The 18,381-nt window shown below is 38.4% G+C and overlaps 1 protein-coding gene across 1 annotated transcript in view; it reads left to right on the top strand.

Annotated features, from left to right (window-relative positions):
• PCCA (propionyl CoA carboxylase, alpha polypeptide) overlaps positions 1–18,381 on the top strand; it is a 363,293-nt gene that overhangs the window by 125,068 nt on the left and 219,844 nt on the right. Inside the window, exon 9 of the mRNA XM_010831489.1 lies at positions 15,561–15,639. Within this exon, the coding sequence (XP_010829791.1) occupies positions 15,561–15,639 (79 nt within the window). The remainder of the gene's footprint in view (positions 1–15,560; positions 15,640–18,381) is intronic.

Raw genomic sequence — 18,381 nt, 5'->3', positions numbered from 1 at the left:
CCGTATCACCTTGACTAGATGGACCTTTGTTGGCAAAGTAATGTCTCTGTTTTTTTAATATGCTATCTAGGTTGATCATAACTTTTCTTCCAAGGAGCAAGCATCTTTTAATTTCATGGCTGCGGTCACCATCTGCAGTGATTTTGGAGCCCCAAAATAAAGTCTGTCACTATTTCCACTGTTTCCCCATCTATTTGCCATGAAGTGATGGGACCAGATGCCATGATCTCAGTTTTCTGAATGTTGAGCTTTAAGCCAACTTATCACTCTCCTCTTTCACTTTCATCAAGAGGTTCTTTAGTTCTTCTTCGCTTTCTGCCATAAGGGTGGTATCATCTGCATGTCTGAGGTTATTGGTATTTCTCCAGGCAATCCTGATTGCAGCTTGTGCTTCCTCCAGCCGAACATTTCTCATCATGTACTCTGCATATAAGTTAAATAAGCAGGGTGACAATATATAGCCTTGACGTACTCCTTTCCTGATTTGAAATCAGTCTGTTGTTCCATGTCCAGTTCTAACTGTTGCTTCCTGATCGCATACAGATTTCTCAGTAGGCAGGTCAGGTGGTCTGGTATTCCCGTCTCTTTAAGAATTTTCCATAGTGTGGTGATCCACACTGTCAAAGGTTTTGGCATAGTGAATACAGCAGAAGTAGATGTTTTTCTGGAATTCTCTTTGCTTTTTATATGATCCAACGGATGTTGGCAATTTGATCTCTGGTTCCTCTGCCTTTCCAGCTTGAACATCTGGAAGTTCATGGTTCACGTACTGTTGAAGCCTGGCTTGGAGAATTTTGAGCATTACTTTACTAGCGTGTGAGATGAGTGCAGTTGTGCGGTAGTTTGAGCATTCTTTGGAATTGCCTTTCTTTGGGATTGGAATGAAAACTGACCTTTTCCAGTCCTGTGGCCACTGCTGAGTTTTCCAAATTTGCTGATGTATTGAGTGCAGCACTTTCACAGCATCATCTTTTAGGATTTGAAAGAGCTCAACTGGAATTCCATCACCTCCACTAGCTTTGTTTGTAGTAATGTTTCTTAAGGCTGACTTGACTTCACATTCCAGGATGTCTGGCTCTAGGTGAGTGATCACACCATCGTGATTATCTGGGTCATGAAGATCTTTTTTGTATAGTTCTTCTGTGTATCCCCTGGAGAAGGAAATGGTAACCCACTCCAGTATTCTTGCCTGGAGAATCCCATGGACAGAGAAGCCTGGTAGGCTACGGTCCATGGGGTCACAAAGAGTCAGACACGACTGAACGACTTCACTTTCTTTCTTTATGTGTATTCTTGCCACCTCTTAATATCTTCTGCTTCTGTTAGGTCTATACCATTTCTGTCCTTTATTGTGCGCATCTTTGCATGAAATGTTCTCTTGGTATCTCTCATTTTCTTAAATCTCTAGTCTCTCCCATTCTATTGTTTTCCTCTATTTCTTTGCATTGATTGCTGAGGAAGGCTTTCTTATCTCTCCTTGCTATTCTTTGGCACTCTGCATTCAAATGGGTATATCTTTGTTTTTCTCCTTTGCTTTTCACTTCTCTTCTTTTCACAGCTATTTGTAAGGCCTCCTAAGACAGCCATTTTGCTCTTTTGCATTTGTTTTTCTTGGGGATGATCTTGATCCCTGTCTCCTGTATAGTGTCATGAACCTCTGTCCATAGTTCATCAGGCACTCTATCTATCATATCTAATCCCTTGAGTCTATTTGTCACTTCCACTGTATAATTGTAAGGGATTTGATTAAAGTCATATCTAAATGGTCTAGTGGTTTTCCCTACTTTCTTCAATTTAAGTCTGAATTTGTCGATAAGGAGTTCATGATCTGAGACACAGTCAGCTCCCTGTCTTGTTTTTGCTGCCTGTATAGAACTTCTCCATCTTTGGCTGCAAAGAATATAATCAGTCTGATTTCTATATTGACCATCTGGTGATGTCCATGTGTAGAGTCTTCTGTTGTGTTGTTGGAAGAGGGTGTTTGCTATGACCAGTGCGTTCTCTTGGCAAAACTCTGTTAGCCTTTGCCCTGCTTCATTCTATACTCCAAGACCAGATTTGCCTGTTATTCCAGGTATTTCTTGATTTTCTCCTTTTGCATTCCAGTCCCCTATAATGAAGAGTACATCTTTTTTGGGTGTTAGTTCTAGAAGGTCTTGTAGGTCTTCATAGAACTGTTCAGCTTCAGCTTCTTCAGCATTACTGGTTGGGGCATAGACTTGGATTACTGTGATATTGAATGGTTTGCGTTGGAAACGAAGAGATCATTCTGTTGTTTTTGAGACTGCATCCAAGTGCTGCATTTCGGACTCTTTTGTTGACCATGATGGCTACTCCATTTCTTCAAAGGGATTCTTGCCCACAGTAGTAGATATAATGGTCATCTGAGTTAAATTCACCCATTCCAGTCCATTTTAATTCGCTGATTCCTAAAATAGTAAATATTAGATTTGTAAAAGTTGGGATAAAATTTAGATAGTATAAAATCCAGCCTTTCAAAGTGTACAGTCCAGTGGTTTTTAGTATATTCACAGAATTAGTGAATCTTCACCACTGAAGAGGAACTAAAGAGCCTCTTGATGAAGGTAAAAGAGGAGAGTGAAAAGCTGGCTTAAAACTCAACGTTCAACAAACTAAAATCAGGCATCTGGTCCCATCATTTCATGGCAAATAGATGGGGAAACAGTAAGAGACTTTATTTTCCTGGGCTCCAAAGTCACTGCAGATGGTGAGTGCAGCCATGAAATTAAAAGACGCTTACTCCTTGGAATAAAAGCTGTGACAAACTTAGACAGCCTATTAAATAGCAGAGACATTGCTTTGCCCACAAAGGTCCGTCTAGTCAAAGCTGTGGTTTTCCTGTAGTCATGTATGGATGTGAGCTCTGGACCATAAAGAAGGCTGAGCATTGAAGAATTGATGCTTTTGAATTGTGGTGCTGGAGAAGACTCTTGAGAGTCCCTTGGACTGCAAGGAGAAGGAAATCAGTCCTGAATATTCATTGGAAGGACTGATGCTGAAGCTGAAGCTCCAATACTTTGGCCACCTGATATGAAGAGCTGACTCATTAGAGAAGACCCTGAGGCTGGGGGAGATTGAATGCAGGAAGAGAAGGCGATGACCAAGGACAAGATGGTTGGATGGCATCACCGACTTGATGGATATGAGTTTGAGCAAGGACCGAGAGATAATGAAAGACAGGCAGGCCTGACGTGCTTCTGTTCATGGGGTCTCAAAGAGTCAGACACGACTAAGCGAGTGAGCAACACCACCACCTACCACTCTAATGCCAGAACACTTTCAGTACCCACAAAAGAAACTCTGTATTCATTAATGTGTGTGTGTGTGTGCATGAGGGCATGTGCTCAGTCATGTCCGACTCTTTTTAACCCCATGGACTATAGCCCACCAGGCTCCTCTGTCCATGTCCTCTAGGGAAGAATGCTGGAGTGTGTTGGTATTTCCTCCCCAGCTATCCAATAACAGTCACTCCTTATATTCTAGCCCCTGGCAATCACCAATTTGCTTTCTGTTTCAGTGGATTTATCTATTCTGGATATTTCTTATAAATGGAATTATAAAACATATGACCTTCTGTGTTCACTTAGAGTTATATTTTCAAAGTTCCTGGATATGTATATTGGTACTTCATTCTTTTTATGAGCAAATAATATTCCATCCTGTTCCAGAATACTGGAGTGGGTAGCCGGTCCCTTCTTCAGGGGATCTGGTCAACCCAGGAATCAAACTGGGGTCTCCTGCATTGCAGGTGGATTCGTTACCAGCTAAGCTACCAGGGAAGCCCAAATGGTATTCCATTGTGTGTTTATAGTACATTTTACTTATTCATTTAGCTGCAGATGGACATTTGGTTTGTTTCCATATACTGAGTGTTGCAGATAGTGCTGCTGTGAATATGCATATCTATGGATGTTTGTGTATCTGTTTTCAACTATTTTGGTATATACCTAGTTGTGGAATTGCTGGTTTACGTGGTAATTCTATGGTTAACTTTTTGAGGAACTGCCAATCTGTTTTCCCCAGTGGCTGAATCATCTTACATTCCTACTAGCAGTGTATGAGGTTTCCAATTTCTTTCCATCCTTGCCAGTATTTGTTATTTTCTGTTTTTTTTTTTTTTAATATTATTGCCATCCTAGTATGTGTGAAATGATATCTCACTGTGGCAGATACTGGCAGAATGGATAAAAAAAATCCAACTATATGCTGTCTCTAAGAAACTCACTTTGGATCTAGACACAGAGGTAGATTGAAAACAAAAGATTAGAAATAGATATCCCATGCAGATAGTAATCAAGAGAACTGGGGTGGCTCTACTAAAATGTATTTTGTCTATCAGACAAAATGGACTTTAAGTCTAAAACTGTTGAAAGAGATGAAAGACACTATGTATCGACTGTTACAAACACGTATGCACCAAACAGCCAAGACCAAAAATACACAAAGTAAGTATTGACGTGAAAAGGGAAATCGATAGTTATACAGTAATAGTTGGGGACGTCAGTAGTACAATTTAAATAAGAGTAGAAGGTCCAGAGAGAGGATCAGTAAAGAAGTAAAGATTGTAACAGTTTAAACCAATGAAACTTTATAGATATATATAGGACACTCTACCCAATAGTAAAAGTATACACATTTGTCTCAAGTAATTCTCTGTTAAATGGAAGAGTGAATGACTGAGATATAAAGAATTGAGTTGTAAAGAATTTTTGATGGAAAAGAGAAAATAGTATCAAGCTGAAACAGTATCTCATAAAGTTTGTTCCTTTCCCTGCAGAATCCCAGGATTTAGTTTGATATGGAAATACTCTATTGTCTCTTATACTCAATTACCTTGATGGGTTGCTCTTCTCTTAAAATAGTGTGGGGTTTTCTCTGCATTAAGTAAATTCTTTCTTTGAAAATGATTGTTTTATGTTCATTTGCTTAGTATTTTATAGTAAAATTGACCATGGGTTAGTTTGTATTTCTAGTTTCTAGTGGCTTACTTGGTAGCCCAGCTGGTAAAGAATCAGCCTGCAATGCAGGAATCCCCAGTTCGATTCCTGGGTCAGCAAGATCTGCTGGAGAAGGGATAGGTTGCCCACTCCCGTATTCTTGGGCTTCCCTGGTGGCTCAGAGAGTAAAGAATCCACCTGCAATGTGGGAGATTTCTAGTACTTAAGACAGTGAACATCACATAAGTATGTATTAAGTGAATGGTTATTCAGTGAATGAATCCAAATAGAGGTGTCTATATAAGTATGGAAATAAGTAGACCCACATTTTAAAGGTTTTTTTTTTTTCACAGTATTTATAGATCATGATTTGACAATATTTTTTCTCATCCCCCCCCTCCCCCTTCATCTCCAAATTTGTAATGGAGATATCTGGGAAGAGTAGCAATATTAAGTAAGCCAGGATAAACTCTCAGCTAACAGATAACTAAAAAGAAAAAAAAAGCTAGGATTATTTAAGTAAACTTAGTATGTGATTGTTAATGACTATAGCAAGTCAGTCCATTTTGGCTGTCCTTGGATTCATTAGGCAGGACTAATGGAAGTTTTAAGATTCAAACATAGGAGAGTCTTTTAATGAACCTTCTTGGCGTCACACTAACCTATGACGTTATATCTTACGTTCTCTGCAGGTTAGGCTCTCCCATAAATTTCTTCTTGATATTAGTCTTCCTACCACCTTGGCCCCTGTCTCTTAAGTATGTAGCAACTATATTATCTTTTCTTCTCTGCCCTGGCTATTTTTTCCTTTCCTTTGGCTAGTTTTCCTTTTGGCATGGTATAACGTTTAAAAAAGTTGCTCTTGTTTTTTTAATATAGAAGAACAAATTGTTCATGCTACGAGGGATAGAAATACTTAGCTAAGACCTCAAATCTTTTCTTTCTTTCATGCTGCTTAGAAAACTTTTCACACGTTGTATATGACTTTGTGGTTAAAGATATGTCAAGGAAGCATTTGAAAAAATATTGCAATTTGTATCTTTTCCCCAATCTTAACATCGTGTTAATTCATTTTCTAATTTGGTCCTCAGTAGAAGAGATATTTAATATTCATTTATTTAATTAGGAGATTTACTAAGAAATGACTAAGGAAAAATTATGTTGAAGAAAATAGTGTTAAAGTATTCTCATTCTCATAAAGTATGAAAGAATGAGGTTTTCATTTTGCAGTTTTCATATTATTGAAGTCTTGTGGTCATTTGAGGTTACAATGATAGTCCGTGTTCTGCAGCCCTTCTCTCTTTTCTTCGTCAGTTGGGTCCTTCCGTTTTCTTTCGTTGCTCCAGTATACACACTTCAGGTTTCCGCATTGTTTCACAAGTTCTCTCTCTGCATTTTACCACGTTATATGTGTTCTCACTGTCTCTCTTGTTGTTTTATTGCTGTTCCTTCTTGCATACCTTTTCTTTTTTTTATCACTCTATTGCAAAAGGCTCTACATAATGTTTGGAAACTTTCTGACAGCTCATTCTGCTCCAGTCTAGATGTTGAACCATGCTTTACTTCTGATCCCTGAATCAGAATTAGGGATCTAGTATATTTTATTTGCCTGAGTAGAGGAAAGGTAGCCCAGATCAGTTTTCCCAAGAAAACAAAAAAAAAACTAATTGCCTCTCTTTGCCATATTTAAACAAATACTGTTATGTACTGGTTTACTTTCTTATAGCACAGCTTGATTAAATCTTTATGTGTATACTATTTAAACTCAGTGTATTTGTATAGATATCCGTGTGTTCATGTGTGCATAGCTGTCTTAGGAAAGGCAAAATGTCCTGTGCCCACTTTACACTTTTTCATTTTCCAATGGTAAAAGCTCAGTGATAATAAGGATCACCTCTAGGTACCTTTTGTAGAGATTATGTTCATCTGCAGTAGTAGTAGATACATGAATAAATCATAGTTGGACTGTAACACATATATGTTTATGTTCTAGTTACTGGATAATTATAGGCCCTAGAGAAATATAAATATATATATCACTTCAGTCTGAAGTGTGCTCTTCTGAAGATACACCAATACTAAATTGATAATGACTGAAGTAACTATAACTAACTTGTAATTAAAAGGCAACAACAAAAAAGTGGAAAATTATGACCAAATAACAATATGGGAAACGCATTGATGATGGAATTTATTTTTCCAAATTGTTTGAATTTGAACTATCTCCTTGTTTGTCTTCACAGTAGGAACTTTTCAGTGTAGCCAAGTGTTGCATGGCAGCCAAATTGCCTAGTAGATTTTGAATTATGTTTCCTTGGAAAACTTAGTAATGTGGTAATTCTTATTTGAGTCTGTGCAACTGTCATTCATTTATCAGAGCTGTAGTGTTACACCTTTTTATTGCCCCTGCCCTGTAACCTTAAACAGCAAAGATTTTCCTCATCCTCCATGTTCACTTCCCGTTGGTAAGACTGTGGGTGCATTGGAGTTCTATTCTATGCCAGCCTTGTCCAGGTATGAGGCTGATGGAGGTTCTGCCATCCACAATGGCACGGATCATGGAGGCAGGAAGTAGAGGGGTCTCGATTTTGATCAGCAGTTCTCTGTAATTCAGCATTCACTACTATATTGCATTATGTGGTTTTGCAGTTTGTATATCATCGTCATCATGTCCTAAATCTTGAATTCATCCCCTTTTCTCCATTTATCTTGTGGTTCCATTTGTTCAAGCTAGTGTCATCTTTTGCCTAGATCACTGTAATAGCCTTCCAGATGGCTCCTCTGTCACAGACTGGATACCTGTCTTAAAGCAGACCCTGGAATTTTATTGGGGAATATTCTTGGGACCAGTGCACATGAGGGAGTGAAAGAAATTGTGGACTGAAGGGGGATTTGAATTGAGTTGAGACTCAGACTCAACAACGGCCTTAGCTCTTCCTGCAAAGAGTTCTGCATATTGGAAAGTGGAAGTTACCCAGTCGTGACTCTCTGCAACCCTATGGACTATACAGTCCATGGAATTCTCCAGGCCAAAATACTGGAGTGGGTAGCCTTTCCCTTTTTCAGGGGATCTTCCCAACCCAGGGATCAAACCCAGGTCTCCTGCATTGTAAGCAGATTCTTTGCCAACTGAGCTGTCAGGAAAGCCCAGTATTGGCTGATCTTTTATATTAAATAGCTGTCTCAAATTGGGGCAATAAGATTGAACTGTTATACACGTATGTTAACTAAGCCTTGGGTGCAGGCTGCCCCTTGGAAGGAGTAATACAAGCTGAGGACAAGTCAGCTTTTGGTTGATGATACTTCCAGCAGCTGGAGGAATGTCCTAAAGTGGTGAGATGGACAGAGCTCTGTTTCATAATTTTAATATGTATTTTCCACAGTTGTTCATTTCTGAGTATTTTCAGAGTTCTGTTATGATTTTTGAATCTGGCTATTTAGGAATACATTAACAAACAGTTTCAACTTTTTGTTATATTTCTAAGTTAATTGCTTTCTGATTAGTGAATATCATCTTTCTTATTTAGAAACTTTCTAATTTGATGAGAATTGCTTTATGGCCAAGGAGTAAATCACTTGAAATACATCTTCCATGTGTACCTGAACAGAGTGTGTATTTTCATATTATTGTAGGCCATGTGTTGTAGGTCAAGTCTGCCTATTGGGATGTTCAAATCTTCTAGTGATGTTTTTGGCTATTTGATCAGTTTTTGAGAGTGGATTAGTGACGTTTTCTTGCTTGCCAGGAAGTTAATGGGTAATATAGCAGTGTAATGTGTCTTCTTGGCTAATTTTACTTTTTATCAAATATATGGCTTTTTTTGAGTTTGCTTTCTAATTTCATTTTATCAGTATTGTTATGCCTAAACCAGGTTATTTTGGTGTTTTCCTATGTTCTTTTTTTTTTTTTCCCCAGTCAACCAGTAGTCTATTGATTGAGGTCTCTCTCTTGTAAGTGTATATACTGATGTTTTTCTTTTTCTGTTCAAGACTGGCACTGTCTTTTAACCATAGATTGCAGTCGATGTACATTTGTTGTATTTACTACTTTCTGATTTATTTATATTATCTTCTTTTTATTTTTGTTCCACTTCTTGGATTCTACTTTCTCTCCTTTCATGACTTCTTTTTGATAATGATTGCCTTTAAAATTTCTCTTCTTTATTCCATTCCCATCCCCCCCACTCCTTTCCACTGTGATAGAAATTTTATGCTTATTTCTATTTCAGGGTTTACTGTAGAAATTTGAATTTGGAGACAGTTCTTCAGGTGTTCCTCAGTATCCTAAACTTTTTAAAATGTTTACTTACTTTAAGATTCAATCTACAGTTTTTTGTCCTATCAAAGATTTCCTCCTTCTATGCTTTCTTGTATTTTATTTCCTTAATTCTTTACCCCGCTAATTAGACATTATTACTGGGCTGTAAATAGCTAATATTTATGTACCTTTACTCAAATATTTATTTTCTTTGTTCATTGTTCCTTCTTCCCATCCCTGACTTTACAAATGGGATTATTTCTGTTTTTCCTGGAATTTACCCCTTAGAAGTTTCTACAGGTAATTAACTCAGTTTTTGTCTAAATGGGACTATTCGCATTCTTTGTTAAAAGATGACTTTGGTGTGTATGCAAGTCCAGGTTGATAGTGGTTTTCTGTTAGCGTAGTGCTGGAATATTTGTACTATACTGTGCTCTGCAGCTGTTGAAGAGAGAGTTGTCAGTCTCATTTTTGTTACTCCTTTGTAGGCGGTCTGTTCTTTTTGTCCGGCTCCTTCATAAAAATCATTTTTATGGAGGAATGCTTTATGAAGAATAAAATCTTAACTATTTTAAGTGTATAGGTTAGAGAATTTTAGTACATGTCACTACAATTACTGCTGCTACTGCTAAGTCACTTCAGTCGTGTCCAACTCCGTGCGACCGCATAGACGGCAGCCCACCAGGCTCCTCCGTCCCTGGGATTCTCCAGGCAAGAACACTGGAGTGGGTTGCCATTTCCTTCTCCAATGCATGAAAGTGAAAAGTGAAAGTGAAGTCGCTCAGTCGTGTCCGACCCTTAGCATGGACTGCAGCCTACCAGGCTCCTCCGTCTACAGGATTTTCCAGGCAAGAGTACTGGAGTGGGGTGCCATTGAAGGTATAGATAATTTATGTTCTTTTAAAAAACATTGCTTCCTTCATTTTACACTTCCACCAGCAGTGTTTCAAGAGTTCTAGTTACCTACTTACTCCATGCTTGTGAATACTTGTTTTTGTAGTTTTAGTCATTCTAATGGATATGTAGTTATATTTCATTGTGATTTTGATTTCTGTTTCCTTAATACCGTGGAGCATATTTTCACATGCTTAATGACTATTCATTAATCTTTGCCAAACCAAAGGTCACTTAAATTTTCTCTTATTTATCTTCTAGACATTTTATTCTTTAGTATTATATAGTTAGGGCTACAATCCACTCTGGGTTAACTTTTTGTGAAATGTGAAGGACTTTGTCTAGATTCACTTTTTGCCCATGGATTTCCAGTTGTTCTAGCAACATTTGTTGAAGTGATTGTCCTTTCTCTATTGAGTTACTTTTGCTTTCTCGTCAAAGATCATTCACTGTGTTTGGGTGAGTTTATTTCCGTGCTTTCCATGCTATTCCATTGATGGATTTGACTGTTCTTTTACCAGTATCTTGGTGATTGTATTACTGTAGCTTTATAGTAAGCCTTAAAGTTGGGTAATGTCAGCTTAATGGGGTTTTGGTTGGAATTGCTTTGAATCTATAGATCAATTTAGGGAGAATTGATATCTCAACAATATTTAGTTCATGCATGTGGAATTTTTCTCTATTTATTTAGTTAGATCTTCCTTAATTTCATTCATCAGAACTTTGTAGTTTTCTGCATATAGATACTACACATATTTTGTAGATTTATGCCTAAGTGTTTTATTCTTTGGGGTACTAATGTGAATGGTATTGTTTTTAACTTCAAGTGTTTCCATTGCTGGTATGTGGGAATGCAATTCAAATTGTAATTACATTAGTCTTAGAAGGTTTTTTTTTGTTCATTTGGGTTTTTTTGGTGGTTGTGGTTCTTGATTTTTTGAGATTTTCTTCATAGATGATCTTATTTCCTGCTAATGACATTTCTTCCTTCTTAATTTGTTTACCTTTTTCTTGTCCTATTGCATAAGCTGGGACCTATAGCAAGACGTTGAATAGGAGGGGTGAGAAAGGACATCCTTGCCTTGTTCCTGATCCTAGGAAGAGTTGGACATGACTGAAGTGACTTAGCATGCACAGTTCTTACATGTATGGCTTACTCATCAATGTAAACCCTTACCATTTTAGGTAGGAGAGAGAAGTGATCATATGTATATATTAAAGAATTTTGCTAACCTCTTTATAGTTTGATGGGACCAACTGTATTAGTAGGGAGCTCTGTTAGGAGATTTCTGGTTAGCACCACCAAATTAGGAATCGGACATTTCTCAAGAAATATTTCACTTTTCCTTTCTTTTTACATTTCCTTCTCTATCAGTCATTACAGTCTATGAATTTTTTATTGAAGAAGCTATAGGTGAAAAACTATATAAAATTCTTCATTATATGACTCATGATATTTATGTCATGAAGATGTCATTTTACCAGCCTTTACAGTATTGGATTATGCCCCTGTGTATAGGGGCAGGTTTTGCTTAAAGGGGTGTAGATTATGCACTGTGTGTCTTGTGCAGCTCAACATGGTGTGGTGGTGAAGAAATACAGTTAGACTTGGGATTCACAACTGAGTGGGAAAGCACCAAGCCGTAGAGGCTGCCTTCATCCACATCCTGCCTACACATTGTACTGACTCTACCTCTAATACAAGGCTAGGCCTTTCTCTTTCTCTGTATTGACAGTTAGGTCCGGGTTACAGCTCTCTGTCTACTGATGGTTTAGTCGCCAAGTCATGTCTGACTCTTTTGCGACCCTGTGGACTGTGGCCCTCCAGGCTCCCCTGTCCCTGGACCTCTCCAGGCAAGAATACCGGAGTGGGTTGCCATTTCCTTCTCCAGGGGATTTTTCCGATGATCAGACCTGCAGCTCTTGTGTCTCTCAAGTTGGCAGGTGGATTCTTCACCGCTGAGCCACCAGGGAAGCCCAGTCAGTCAGCCTGACTTAGAGCCACAGGCAGACGTCCATTGAGAGGATGGTAAAGGTGAGGAAAAACGTGCCAACAGCACAGATTTGTTTTTTGTTTTTTAAAAGCAATCTTACCATATCAGGAGATTTCATCTCATTTTAAAAACCTTGGAGAATTTTATTTTGTTATGATAAGGAAGGTTGTTCTGTTTCAAACATACGTCAACTAAAGATTATAAATTTAAAGAAATGTGTTCTAGACAAAAGTTGAACAGAGGAATAAGTACTCTAATGGGTTAAACAATGTGAGAGAACGTTAGTGGATATTTCATACCCAGGCTGGAAAAAGTGAGGGGTTGCAAGCCATCAAACTTGATCACTTCTGATTTTTCTGGGAATGCCAACTTTTGACTGAATATGTTTTTTTTCCTTTTTCTTCCAGTTCCTGGCACCCCATAACTTACCCTAATTAGAGTCACAGACACAATAAGAAAGTGGGGATGATGGACTGGGCTTTTTGATACTATTTAGTATCATCTATGTGGAATATTTTTTCCCCTCCTTTTCAAATGGCTAGTTCTCATTTCTCCATGGCATGATGACAGCATAAAAATATGTGCTGTCCGAAATTTAATGACTTACTTGGCATAAGACTTTGAGTAGAATACCTTACTGTTATATTATTTTCAGTTATAGCTCAAAAATTACATTGAATTCATGACTGTAATGTCACCAACTTCTACCAGTTTCTTCCTGTCTCTCTGTCGTTTAATATTTGGCTTCTTAAATTCTTGTCAAGAAGTCTTCTCTTCTGGGTTGTGTGTATTCACAGGTCTATTGCTGCATCGCCTCCTTTGGGGGCGCTATGTTGCTATTGTCTTATTATATATTACCCCGATGCCTAACAGTGTCTCACCTCTTCTGAACATAAAATAGGGGAGCTTCCCTGGTGGGTCAGTGGTAAAGAACTTACCTGTCAATGCAGGAGGCATAAGAGACGTGGGTTCATTCTCTGGGTTGGGAAGATCCCCTGGAGGAGGGCATGGAAATCCACTCCAGTATTCTTGCCTGGATAATCCCATGGACAGAGGGACCTGGGGAGTTACAGTCCATGAAGTTGCAAAGAGTCAGACACGACTGAAGTGACAGCACTGAACATAAAATAATTTGTTGTTGACAAATGATTTTACTTGTCTTGTTTTGCCATCTAGTTTTTTGTTACCAAGGAAAATTTCCAAATCTTATTTTGAATCTCACAAATCCCTAAATAGTCCAGGACCCATAGTAAATGACTAAGATGAGATTAATACTGGAATCAGAATAAATTTCCTAATCCTCAGTTGGAACTGGAAATGGTAGAGACATGAGGTGCGGATAGCATTCCTCTTGAGGTTTCCTGTTCACATGGATAAATAGTTTTTGATGGTGAATTGATAACATGTTTTATGGGGGAGTATCACTTTAATAAAGACCTTAAGTTGATTTTAAAAAGATATCTCAGGCCTGCTGATTTCTAATTTTTAGATATTGTTTCTTCATTGCTCAAAAACAAGCTAATGCTTCTTTACTGATTTCAGTCTAGTTCCTTTATGTGATATTCGTTGTGCGGCTGCAGTGCTAAGAGACAAATAATGTTCTTGTTACTCTCAAGCAGAATCTGTAGAATGCAGAAGTGTGTAGGATAATTTGCACCTAATTTATGTGTCCAGTTCTCTTTTCCTCTGCCATCCTGCAGATAAACTCTGTACTTCAGATGGTTTCAGTCCTTCCTTAAACCTGTCCTATGTTTCCCCACCTCTGTTTTGTTTCTGTTCTTCCTGCCTACTGTGTTCATATCCTGCTCATCCTGCTGCTGCTGCTACTGCTGCTGCTAAGTTGCTTCAGTCGTGTCTGACTCTGTGCGACCCCATGGACTCTAGCCCACCAGGCTCCTCTGTCCATGAGATTTCCCAGGCAAGAATACTGAACTGGGTTGCCATGTCCTCCTCCAGGAAATCTTCCCAACCCAGAGATCGAACCTGTGTCCCTTCTGTCTCCTGTGTTAGCAGGCAGGTTCTTTACTGCTAGCGCCACCTGGGAAGCCTCCTGTCTGTTGGGTTGGCCAAAAAGTTTATTTGGGTTTCTCCATCATATGTTATGGAAAAACCTGAATGAACTTTTTGGCCAACCCAATATAATATGCTTGTCTTAATCCCTTTTTCTCTTTCCTATGATTCCTTTTTGAATTCCTACTGAGAGAATTATCTGGGGTCCTGTGCCTCTTTCTTCCTAGATTATACGGCTCCATGTGTGAAAATAGCATATTCATCTTTCTTGTTCTTATTGCATCTGTGTTGCTTTTATAGTGCTGTCCCACATAAATCTATCTCACATAAGTGTAACCAGTACCCAAACTTTTAAAGCTGAATTAATTATGAAACACTGTTAACTAAGTCGAAGTTAAGAGTGATGTTCTGTGGCTCAGGGGTCAGATGTCCGTGGCATTTCGCCCTGTCTGCCCTTTTCTTCAGAGATCCCACAGCTAGAGCGCAGGGCTGACAGAGCATCACTGGGTGGGCGGAGTCCTTGAAGGGCTCCTCCCTGACCTCTTTCTTCACAAACGATCACAAACAAGTGGTCTCAGACATGTGTCTCCACCGTATTGTCAGAAACCCTCTAAACACAGAGACTTCACAGCTTTTCTTGGTCAGTCATCACAGATGACTCATGCTGTCAAAATTTTTACTTTATAACTACTCTAAATACTCATTCCTGTTTAATCACAGCAGTTTTTTTCTTTTCTCTTACAAGACTTTGGCTGGAAGCGTCCTCTGGTTTGGGCCTGATGTTGTATTTTTGTAATACTCCCACGTTTCAGCGTTTCATCCCCTGGTGACTGAATGGTATATGTTGGTAGCTTCTCTATGATGGCAGCAGGCCCTGCCTCTTCAGCTCCAGTCATAATAGAACAGCCATGGCTTGATTTTTCCCAGAGCCATCATGTCTTTCTTGCAGATAAAAACTGCAGGGGTTCCCTATAGTTTTGCAGATGAAAATACCTCAAGTACCTGTAAATCATTACTTTTGAAAACAAGGAATTTAATTTGTTACGCCTGCAAACAGCAGTTTGGGGGAATGAAAAGGAAAGCATGTGTTTGTGTGTGTGTTTCCTTAATGCTATATAAGTTGTTTCTTATATCTTTGGTTAATTAATACTGTATCTACTTTCATTTTTGGAATCCACTGTCAAATTATGTTTTCTTATTGGGGAAAATGTTGCATTTATTGGTACACACAGTCTTTTTCTTTTAAAAATGATCACACTCATTTAAAAATATATATGAAACATATGTAAGATCCTTAACCGGCATTATTTTCCTGATGCTAAAGAAAGGAACTTTAAAATAAATTAGTTATTGTCTTCTGTGTTACTGAACATGTGGTCAGTTGTCATGTTCATGCATCCAGATGATCGAAGCCTGAACTGCTGTCTCATTCTTCCCTGCTGTTAGGCTACCCTGTCATGATCAAGGCCTCAGCAGGCGGTGGTGGGAAGGGCATGCGGATCGCTTGGGATGATGAAGAGACCAGGTGAGATTCTGTCCAAAATATACTTTTGATGAAAATAGCAGTCACTGGAGTTTTATTAAACTGACAGGTAAACAGATACCAAAAGCATAATGGAATAATTAAAACAATCATCTAATTTTTACTCCTCTAGATGGGCAAAATTAATATTTGGCAGAAAAGTTTCTTATTTACATTTAGGTGTTTATCCTATTATAGAAAGTTTTCTTTTTTTACTATCTCAAACATTAATAAAGGATTATCTTTTATAGTGTATTTTTAAAGATTACAGTCATGATTCTGTCTTCTAGGTAAAAATTGCTAATGTTTGGCTGTTCTGAATATGATAGAAGATTTGAATCTAATATATTTGAAAGCAGTAGTAATTTCATCTGTTTATGTATTACTCAGTACTCATTTGCTTCCCCTTGATTATCTGTAAAAATCGTGAACTACTTTGATAACTTTAGTGTTATCTTTATAGTGTTACTGTATTTCAATATAATTTATAGTGTGAAATATATTTCCTTTTGAATTTGAAAGTATAGTATGTTGTTCATATGCAGTGTACTCTGTTATGTATTTGAACAGTTTCTTAGTAGTAGTTTCAGAAATTAAAAGAGACTTTGAAAACAAAATTTTATAAACTTAATGTATTGATAACATCATGGTGAGTAGAAAAATAAATTTTTTAACAACTGCCTTGTCCATGCAAGTTTTAGGGGACTCTATTCAGATTTTATTACATACTTCAAAGCTTGACAGTAAGAGAGATTTATGTCATTTTTTGAAGGAAAGGGATGAAAAAAATCACTGAATGATTATCATTAGTTGCCTTTCCTGCCCTTTCTCTACCCAGAAGTAATTTGGTCTTCCAAATGGTTAGTTCTTTTTTCTCCTTTTCTTTTCCTTTCCTTCTCATTCCCTGAAATCTCTGAAAGAGAGAGATCAGGAGTAATCGGTATGAAAGCCATCCAGTGCAAAGCTAATTCAGAAGTTAGGTTCTTTTTTTTTTTTTTCCTTTGGTGCGCCTCCACCGCCCCGCAGGGTCCTGGGACACTGTGCGAGAAAAAATATGGACCGCTTCACGAATTTGCGTGTCATCCTTGCGCAGGGGCCATGCTAATCTCTGTATCGTTCCAATTTTTAGTATATGTGCTGCCGAAGCAAGCACAGAAGTTAGGTTCTAAAGTGAACTTAATTTACAAGGTAAAAATCTCTCAGGGGCAATAGATTACCCTAAAATGTGAGGGGACAGATACCACATTGCAGACTTGCACAGACAGTTTTAACTCTAAAAGATGATTGTCTCAAAACACCGTTGTTTCTTGGGTTGTATTCAGAGGTGGGGGTGATGATATTTGCCTAAGACAAGTCTTTCAACCCCAGCCTCATGCTCAGTGTTATGCTACCACATAGTGACCAAGGTCCCATCAGAGTCTCCTCTCCCATCTTATACTTACCCAGCATGAAGAAGCTCATTGGGTGCATTGGTGTGGTTATTGAGGTGTTTGATATTGGCAGCCTCCTATATGACAAGCAGTGTTTTAGTAAGTTTCCAGGAAGAGAGCCATGAACAGAAATATGCAATAGAGGGAACCCTCTATTCCTCCATAGCCAGTGTATGACTGGATCCGGAGTTCTTAACCTTTGAATTTACAGACGCATAAAGTTCAGGGATGTTCATGCACCTGGATAAGGGGGAAAAAAGTACGTGTTTCTTTTACTAGCCTATACCTGGAATTTAGTGTTTCTTCCAATACAGACAACAAGCTACAACAGTAGTAGTATCTGTGGAGCTTTGCAGCCTTCGGGAAATCCCTTGTATTTTCACATCACAGTTATTGCAGGTTCCTCTCAGTAACAGTGTAACAATTAGCAACAAGTAACAATTAGACTTGTTGTTGGAGCTTATTAACAAATAAAGAGCCACTTACAGGATATCCCAAATTTGTTTTTAAAGAATATCTTGATACCTTTATTTCAATATAATTTCTTATGAAACCCTATGCATACTCTTTTCTATGTTTTAAATCACTTCAAGCCATATTTTGACAAATGCTTCGTGATCCTGCCAAAGGCATCCGTGACATAAACAAGGTTTAGAAACCTATTCTGGTAGGAAGAGACAGTGAACAAGATGAAAATCAATCATATACTATTGTGGAGGATGATAAGCAATATAAAAAAAATAAAGGAGGAAAGGAAGAGGCATGGGGAGTGTTGGAAGGAATTCCTGTTGTAAACAGGACTGGCAGGATTGTCCTTGCTGAGTAGGTATATTTGAGTGGTGAGGTTAGAGTACATGGAGATGAGGACCAGGCTGGGGAAGAGCAGGTGTGGAGGCGGTGATGCAGGAGCAGGTCTGCAGAGAAGCAGGTGGCTAGGTGGGGGGGTCTGGGGAGGGTAGGAGGACATGGGGAACAGACTATCTGGGACCTTGTAGGCCATACTTAGTGAGACTTAGGCTGTTGGAGGGTTTTCAGTAGAGAAGTCACAATCATGGAACTTGACAACAAATTCCTCACCTTATTTACATGTTTCAAATTGTAGAAATTTTCAGGCATACAACAGTGTAGAAGAATGTAATGAACTTCTGTACTGTGTATCATCCAGATGAACCAGTTGTCAAGATTTTGTGACTTAAGTTTTAAAAAGGATGACTCTGGCAGCTATCTTGGTAATAGACTTAATGGGGACAGAATCATGAACCCCAGAATCAGGGAAACCAGACAGGGGGCTGTTGAAATAACTCAAGCAAGAAAA

The sequence above is a fragment of the Bison bison genome, unplaced genomic scaffold (assembly GCF_000754665.1).
Source record: "Bison bison bison isolate TAMUID 2011002044 unplaced genomic scaffold, Bison_UMD1.0 scf7180017864527, whole genome shotgun sequence".
Lineage (NCBI taxonomy): Eukaryota > Metazoa > Chordata > Mammalia > Artiodactyla > Bovidae > Bison > Bison bison.
The sequence above is the reverse complement of the archived record's forward strand: the minus strand, read 5'-3'. Positions and strand labels throughout refer to the sequence as shown.